At 38.5% G+C, this 9,100-nt stretch overlaps 1 protein-coding gene across 2 annotated transcripts in view; it reads right to left on the bottom strand.

The window, feature by feature from the left end:
- Positions 1-9,100, bottom strand: part of KLHL8 (kelch-like family member 8) — a 30,430-nt gene that overhangs the window by 12,145 nt on the left and 9,185 nt on the right. Inside the window, exons 2-5 of one of the 2 annotated variants that reach the window (XM_005874088.2) lie at positions 7,478-8,026; positions 6,251-6,437; positions 2,774-2,917; positions 1,748-1,859 (exon numbers count right to left, since the gene is read on the bottom strand). In XM_005874088.2, the coding sequence (XP_005874150.1) occupies positions 1,748-1,859; positions 2,774-2,917; positions 6,251-6,437; positions 7,478-8,026 (992 nt within the window). The remainder of the gene's footprint in view (positions 1-1,747; positions 1,860-2,773; positions 2,918-6,250; positions 6,438-7,477; positions 8,027-9,100) is intronic. The other variant, XM_014545961.1, reaches the window with a different exon arrangement.

Below are 9,100 nucleotides of genomic sequence, written 5' to 3'. Positions count from 1 at the left end.
TGGATCAGGCCTAACCCGGCAGTTGGACATCCCCTAAGGGGTCCCAGATTGGAGAGGGTGCAGGCTGGGCTGAGGGCCCCCCCCCCCCCCCCGAGTGCACAAATTTTTGTGCACCGGGCCTCTAGTAAAAACATAAAAGACTGGACAGCAGATTGACTGGTTGCTATGACATACACTGACCACCAGGGGGCAGATGCTCAACGCAGAAGCTGTCCCCAGCCCACAGGCCCAGATCGCCTGATCAGGGCCTGCCAGCCAACCTCTTAGTCCCTCCCCTGGCCAATAGGCTCCGATCGCCATATAGGGAACAGGGAACTGGGGGAGGGGAGGAGTGGCGGCAGATGCGGGTGGTGCCAGACCAAGGTGGGTGCGAGCAAGTGGGACCCCGATCACCCTGCCAGTTGCCCCACACACAGAGGGCAACCTGCAGTAGTGGCAGGGGGCGGGGTAGGCCAAGCCTAGGGACCCTACCCGTGCACAAATTTTGTGTGCCGGGCCTCTAGTATACCATAATTATTTTCAAAGTAAAAACATATATTACTCTACAGATGATGTTCACTATAGAACATCCACTCAAAATAAATTTAAAATTATTAAATTAAAATTGTAGAGTCTCATTTTGTATTCCCACACCCCAACTGATATTACATAGCCTACTTTTTGAAACCACAGCTATAGATATGGACAAATCAGCATAAAGAACAGTACAACTATATACAATCTCCATTGATCCAAAGGCTTCAATTCGCTTAATGTAGGAAACTATATTATATTCGCTTTTTCCTTTCTTCTTTTTTTTTTTTTTTTAGAGCTGTGCCTTTAGATTGGTTCAGGTACTTTTTCCATATGAAACAAAATCACAAACCTGACTTCCCACTGTGTTGTACTGGTGTAATTGATTTTTTTAAAACACGTCAAGCAGGTTTTATCTGTAACTCTAATTTTAATATTTTTAAGGTTTGCCTCTATATCTAGAGTATGTTTGGTCTACTACATTTTTGAATGCTGATTTTGTCACATATTAGCTATCCTTCCACTTTAGAATATCTAAAAATTTGGTTTTTGAGTCTTTTAAAAAATTCTGAATGGGCTAGTCAACATTTACTAAGTCATGTTACTAAAAAATCTTCCTCCCCTTTAAAGTGATCCACTTATCAACATATATTTTAATTTACTGTAGATGAAGATTTTAACTATTAATACTCATAATGATTAAAAATAATGAATAGAAATTGTGGGGTATTTTATCATGTTAAAATACATATAGCTTAGTCCTAAAACCATTCTCCTAATAGGGAAACACCAGGACATTTCCATTAAGATCAGAAACAAGGCAAAAACACCTATCTCTGTTTCTATTCACACTGTATTAGATTATTAACCAATACAATTAGAAAAGAAAAACCATTAGAAGCACAAAAATATGTGAAAAAACAGGCAAAAGTTGAATGAGGCCTACAGATTAGTGAACAGTTTTGTATTGATGTTCATTTCCTGGTTTCAATCACTGCCCTGTGATGGTTTAAGATGTCAACATTACGGGATTTGGGTGATGAGCACACAGCAGGTCTTCTCTGCCTCAGCACTCCTGGCTTTTGGGGCCAGATCATCTGTATTGTGGGAGACTCCTGTGCATTTACAGGATCTTTAGCAGCATCGTTGGCCTCTCCCAATAAGATACCAGAAGCAACTCCCCCAACCTCCCTGCCCCCAACCCAAGTTGTGACAACCAACTATGCTGACCTACCTCTTTGTGTTCATTGATGCCTTCATCATCCATTTATTATTGAGAGGGTCAAACATCTCCATGCTACCTAAATGCTCATTTCCATCATGTCCACCCACAGCATACACTTTACCTGCCAGACAGAGAAGTATTTTCATTTGATTCCAAATAAACTGACAGTTATTTACATGTATAATCAACATATAATAGAAGAGAATAATAATTTTTCACAAGTATTCTTCTGTTCAACATTATGATCAATGTCACTTTTGTAGTTAAATGGAAATAAATGTGAGCTTCTACTTAATAAAATGCCTGGAATGTGCTGTTCCACATGAAGTTATTTAAATGCTCAAACACTATCCCTCAGGTTTCCCAACTTTTTATTATTTAGTAGATGAAATCATGCTTTTAAAGAATGTTTTATAAAATGAAAAAATGCTCTTATGTTACATAAAGAAAATATAAAACAACACAATATGATAAAACTTTTTCTAAATGAAATAAAAGTACACAAAAAATTGGAAAGATTATATATCAAAATGTTAACTGTGATAGTTTTGGGGTGTTCGGGTTATAGATGATTCTTATTAAAATGTTTTCATATTTTCTAAAAAAAATTTACATGCTTATAATCAGAATAAAAGTGATTTTTTAAAAATCTAACAATTTATCCATGGTTTTCTACAATTAATCATTTTCAGTAACCAGTAAAAAAAAATCTAATTTCAATAATAATTAGATGGGTATAGAAAAAAGCTGGTATGTGTTTATTATTTGGGTTCAAGAAACATTTTTCTTTAGTTTGATTCTTTTGCAAATATAATTCACAGTAGTTTATTTTAACCCCCTTTCTCCTGGATACTCATTTCCTGTAAAGCAACTATATGCAAGAGATTGTACACTGAGCATCAATGGGCATAAAGCAAGTAAATACCACCAAAATATATTAAAACATATTTCTTATAGAAAGAATTATCAAAGTTCAAATAGTTTAAAAGAGCATTTATGATCATGTGATGTGACTTAAGACAAGAATGAACCCACCTTCCACCGAGATTACACCCACGTGTCGCCTTCGACTATTCATTTCTGGTCCAAAGAACCAACTGTTTTTGTTGATAGAATAGCATTCAATACTGCGAAAAGGGTCACCAGATCCACCTCGACCACCCACACAAAACAGCACACCTAAAGGTAAAGCCACAAAATAGAGGTCAAAATCACAGTTCCCTAATTTTTAAAAAATTAGTATGGAAAAAAATATTTAGGAAGTCAAAAATTTGATTACTGGCAAAGAAAGTGGGTAGCAGTCAATGTTACTACGTTACTAGAATCTAATTTTCTTTTTTGTTTTTCCTCATTTGAATTTCTCAAAGAATAGGATACATTAGCCACCCCCACTTCCCAACATCCCATTACAATATGGTTTAGATCAGTGATGGCGAACCTTTTGAGCTCGGCATGTCAGCATTTTGAAAAACCCTAACGTAACTCTGGTGCCGTGTCACATATAGAAATTTTTTGATATTTGCAACCATAGTAAAACAAAGACTTATATTTTTGATATTTATTTTATATATTTAAATGCCATTTAACAAAGAAAAAATCAACCAAAAAAATGAGTTCGCGTGTCAGAGGTGTCGTAGGTTCACCATCACTGGTTTAGATCCTCACCCACTATGCAAAATTGCTCTTGCTAAGGTCCTAACAAGATCCAGTGAACTCTTGTTAATTTCTTACTGAACACAACTGCAATACCAATCACTCTGTTTTTTGAGAAACTCCTTAAACTCTCTTAGTTTCCCTAATATCAAAGTCTCCTTTTGTGTCTAATCATTTCTTTCCTATGTTTTCCATGTTTTATCCTTAGCCTACTTCTCACATACATCATGCTCAAGCATCAAGTGTATTCCTCTATTTTAAATTCCATCTGTATGATAATGCCTTCCAATTTATATTTCTAAGCCATATTTCCACTTGATGTCCTATGGGCACCCAAACCCAACATGTTCAAAAGGATCTGGCTTCCTCTCTTACCTACCCCTCTTCCTTCCTCTCCCTCTCTATTTCCACTGCCACTGCCTGAGTGCAGGCCCTCGTCAGCTATGATGACCCCCAACTACTGCAAGATCCCGTCCTCTCTTATCACTTAGTAGTCTTTTTGCTTTCGGACTGTAACAGAGCAATCTAATTAAAAGTTCTTTCAACAGCTCTTCATTACCTACATTAGTAGTTTCTTTCAAATGTTAGCAATGCCACTAAATTGTACATTTAAAAATAGCAATTTTAATGTTATGCAGGCATACCTGCGAGATACTGCATGTCTAGTTCTGCAATAAAGCCAGCATCACAATAAAGCCAGTCACACAAATTTTGTTGGTTTCCCAGTACATATAAATGTTGTTTACACTATACTATATAGTCTATTAAGTATGCAATAGCATTATGTCTAAAAACTGTACACAACTAAATTTAAAAATACTTTATTGCTAAAAAATGCTAACCATCATCTGAGCCTTCAGCAAGTCATAATCCTTTTTTTTGGCAGCGGGTCTCACCTTTACTTTGCCAAAAAGGAAAAAAAAAAAGTGCAATGTCAGCGAAGTGCAATAAAATGTGGTATCCTTACATATTTACCACAATTAACAAGAAACTGAAATTTTAGTGTGGTCCAGAATCACCCCAAAGGCATAAAACACTGACTCTGGGGCCCTGAGTTTCTGATTCAGTAGGTTTGTGGTAGGTCCAAGATTGTGTTTCAAACAAGTTGCCAAGTGAATGCTGACGCTATTGGTCCAAGGGCCACCACTTCCTTCACACACTGAGAAACTTCCCTACAAGATCAAGCCTTAGCACAGCATAACAGCATGCAGTGCCTAACCCGATCTTCTCCCTCTCTTTCTCTTAAAACTTCAAGCTCCTGCAACAGGCATGTAGTTGTGCTCATCCTCGAAGTGATCTATTATAGCGACATTTGTCACCAGAAGCGAAGCCAGGTTAAGACTGTGTGCTAAGTATTTATGCACTAAGAAGGACTAGCACTGTGCCTGGCATACAGTAGGCATTCAGTACATGTAAAATGAACAGAATATCCCTTTCCCTAACTGGCACCCAGAAAAACATCTATGTATTATTAAAAACTAAGCCTGAGGTTTACTTTTTTATAAAACCTTTTCTGATCCTCGAAAGGTAAAAATAACCACTCTTTTCTTTGTGCTTCCCACTATGCCTTATGATTGTATCAAAGTGTTTGTAATACTTTACATTTATTTATTTACATGTCTATTTCCCTAGATCAGACTGCAAGTACTCTCAGCATTTCTAATGCTCAACCTAGAATCCAGCACGTGGTAGGCACTGAATAAATGTTTGCTGAATGATTATGTAAATGCATGATCAGAACTGCGTGCACTCTTTTCCAACTAATTCAATATTTTAAGTCGTAGAAATTTAAAGTTGGAAGTGACTTTAAAAATCATATAGTCAAAATTGTTTATAAATAAATCAAGGCCTTCAGAGATTAAGAAATCTGCCCAGCCCTGGCTGGTGTGCTCAGTGGTTAGTGTTGGCCCAGGCACTCAAGGGTTGAGGGTTTGATTCCCAGTGAAGGGCACATATGTGGGTTGCAGGTTCGACCTCAGTCCTGGTAAGGGTGCGGGCAGGAGGCAACCAATCGATGTATTTCTCTCACATCAATGTTTCTCTTTCTCTCTCTCTCCCTCTCCACCCTTCCTCTCTCCCTCTCTCCTTCTCTTTCCCCTTCACTCTCTCTAAAAATCAATGGAAAAATATCCTCAGGTGAGGATTAACCAAAAAAAAAGAAATCTGTCCAATATATAGATATTTAATGGCAGTGATGGAATTATAATGCCAGAATGTAATCCCAATCATTGATAAGATTTTCTTTAAATGGAAATCAGTATTTCAGCTTCACAGTTAACCTATATGATGTGGAAGAAAACGAAGAATGAAGCAAAAAGATCAGGATGCAAATCCTTTCTCTGCTATTTCTCTATGTGGCCTTGAGCATACTTTTAGCCTCTCTGATTCTTAGTTTCCTCATCCATAAAATGGAATAACACTAGCTATCTCCTAATGAGAACTGAGTCATTTACTAAAACCTGCTTCATTAAGTTCTTGCAATCATGTAAGGGATCGTGTATATGAGGACTCAGCATATGTTGGGCATATAACACAGTGGTCGGCAAACTGCGGCTCGCGAGCCACATGCGGCTCTCTGGCCCCTTGAGTGTGGCTCTTCCTAAGCCTTAGGAGTACCCTAATTAAGTTAATAACAATGTACCTACCTATATAGTTTAAATTTAAAAAATTTGGCTCTCAAAAGAAATTTCAATCGTTGTACTGTTGATATTTGGCTCTGTTGACTAATGAGTTTGCCGACCACTGCTCTAAGGCAATCAGATACTAATCATCTTACAATCAAGTCTGGGCATACATACCCAACCCTCAAATACAACAAAGATCCTTCCAGCAGAGTTGATAAACGAGTAATTTAATTACCAGCAGTATGCTTCCTTGGTGTAGTCCGAACAGAGTATTCAAAGTCAGGTACTGCTCTGCTACTCAAGTGAAGGTGGTAATTTCTTGCTTCATCCAATAAATCTCTACATTTTAGATTTTGCTTGACAATCTGTTCTTTTGCCACAACACCCATAAGGAAATCCACCGGCAACAGCGGCAAACGAACCTAAGATCATGAACAGTTATGGATATAAAATTTAAGTTGTAACTGGATAGCTCATCCTCCACTTTCACTGCAGCATATTACCCTTTTAAAACTCATTTACTATGTCATAAAGACTTAAAGTACAATGTGCCTAGTTCTAAAGCAATTTCTAGTACCAGTCTGCACTAATGAAAGCAGATTATATGCTAAATGTATTATCCCCTTTTAAGTACAGCTTTAAGTAGACTAAATAAATAATATTCATTCAATAATATTCATTCAAATTTCTTCCAAAATGGTACTGTCATGATTAGAAGACCCCTTGCTGCTAAAGAAAAGGCACAATCAAAACAAAACTCTGTGCTTTGCTGTTTTCCCCCTTAAAGCTAAGACTGAACACATGAAAATGTGATCTATTTCTGAAACACACAAACATTCAGATCTGAAAATTGATTTGTTTTCTTCAAATCAATTACCTTAGAAGATTATATACTAACTCAAGAATGCATACCCTCTTTATGGAGAGGCACTCACTTTTCCTCTCTTAAAAGAAGCATTGATTTTCCAGTGGAGCAAAGGCATGATCAAACCAGGCAATACAATTTTGAGTTAAAAGCATGCACACACACACAAAAATAAGATACAGCTGCAAGATAATGAAACTTTTTGTTTGTTTTTGTTGACAAACTTATTTTCAAAGTAATTCTAATGCCTATTTATCTTCCTAAGTAACCCCTGTTGACAGTAAAAATAAATGACTAAAATAGAGATACATTTCTGAGATTTAAAAAGTAAAACTGTGGTGAGGGAAGAAAATGGAAAAGTTATATCTTGTAGTTCTTTCCAGAACAAATCTATATGCAGAGAATGATATTTCTAAATCAAATGTAACAAATTCAGATTTACTGTTAAACAGTATAATAAATAGGAAAGTTAAGAGTCAAAGCCATTTTCACATTGTTTTACATCAAGTGATAATTTACACCTTTCATGACAAGTGAAACATGTTGATTTGCTTCCAAATCATTCATTTCTATACACAATCTTATTTCAGTCCCTACCTGTGCAAGCGTTTCATCCAACCATTTGGAATGATGCTGAGGATTGGCAAGAAGCCACTTGATGGCTGCATTATAGACCTGTTTTTCATTCTCAATATTTAGATCACTGGAGGACAAAAGCTTATGGAGATGCTGGGGTGACACACTTACAAAGTCTTCACACTCCACTACTTCAGTAAAGTGCTCACAGGCATACTGATCCGCCATGTCCATCAAGTCTATTCGATTGTGACTTTCCGCAAAGGCTCTTACCGCCAAGCAATTGGAGGGATGAAAATGTAACTTCATGTATTCACAGCAAGCTCTAGCCACCAGTTCCACCTGCAGAATGCAGGCTGCATATAAGAGAGGCTGGACGTTGTCAACAGTCAGAGTGAGCCGTGAAGAATAGACAAACTTTACCAGGTCTTCTATTGCATCGCCATCAAAATCTCTAATCTCAATCACTGTCTGCTTGGCTTCAGCCATTTCAGAGAGAAACATGGCTCTGAAGTAGGGAATAACGCAAGCCAATACCAGTTTGTGACAAGAGATTAACTTTGAGCCAACCTGTTCCAAACAAACAAAACGGGACTCAGTTTAATAACACAGCTAGTTTTAAATCAGCATCAACCATATGCTGTAGTGGGGACAATAACTCCAGACAAATTTAGTGCATTTGTTTTAACAATGTAATGCTTTGGCCACTTTTATTTTTTTTTTTTGAATTTGCAATTTATTTATTTTTTTATTTAACTAGTGACCAAGTGCACAGGTTCGTGCACATTGAAAGGAAATTATTATTAGAAGGTGGCTGGTGGGGCAGGACTGGGTGAGAAGGGCTAGACACACCCCAGAGCCAACATCCTGCAGTCCCTCCCCGGCCACCGCATTTGGGGTGGCACCGTGACTCAAAGGGCATCTGTGGAGTGAGCAGGGTCCCTCCGGCAGGTGGGGTCCCTTGGCCTGGCCTGTGGGGATCAGGCTGAAACTGGCTCTCCAACATCCCCTGAGGGGTCCTGGAGTGCGAGAGGGCACTCTGCAAAGCTGCTGTTGTACGGGGTGTGCAACGCAAATGCGATTGTGCAGTAAACCAGATTTGGGGCCGACAGTGCCCCAGCAACAACATAACCCACGGCCGAAGGTGGAATCACACAGCCCCGCGAGGAATTGGGCTCCCTCCTCTCTGGTTTTGGGGTGTGTCACCCGAGAACCGCTGTTGCCAAGTCACTGCAGCTCGGCAGCTCCTGTGTTGAGTGTCTGCCCTCTGGTGGTCAGTGCATGTCATAGTGACTGGTTGGACAGGTGGAGGGACACTTAGCATATTAGCCTTTTACATATATATATATATAGATTACAGGCCCAAAATTTGTCCAAGGGACTTGGCCCGCGCAGTCCAGCTGCCTTGTGGCCCTGGCTGCCTCACGGCCCTGGTGGCCCCATGGCCTCACCCACTGGTTGTTCCAGAAGGTTGTCTAGAATGTTTTTCTGGAAGGTCGTTCCACCATCCGGTCTAATTAGCATATTAGCTCTTTATTATATGGGATTGCAAATAACACTCCTAAAATGAGGATAATCAAACATTTTTTCTTTGCTATTTTTGCCTAGATGTAAGAAGAATTATATACATACATATATATATAT

This window comes from Myotis brandtii, unplaced genomic scaffold (assembly GCF_000412655.1).
Source record: "Myotis brandtii unplaced genomic scaffold, ASM41265v1 scaffold424, whole genome shotgun sequence".
In the NCBI taxonomy this organism is placed as follows: Eukaryota; Metazoa; Chordata; class Mammalia; order Chiroptera; family Vespertilionidae; genus Myotis; species Myotis brandtii.
The sequence above is the reverse complement of the archived record's forward strand: the minus strand, read 5'-3'. Positions and strand labels throughout refer to the sequence as shown.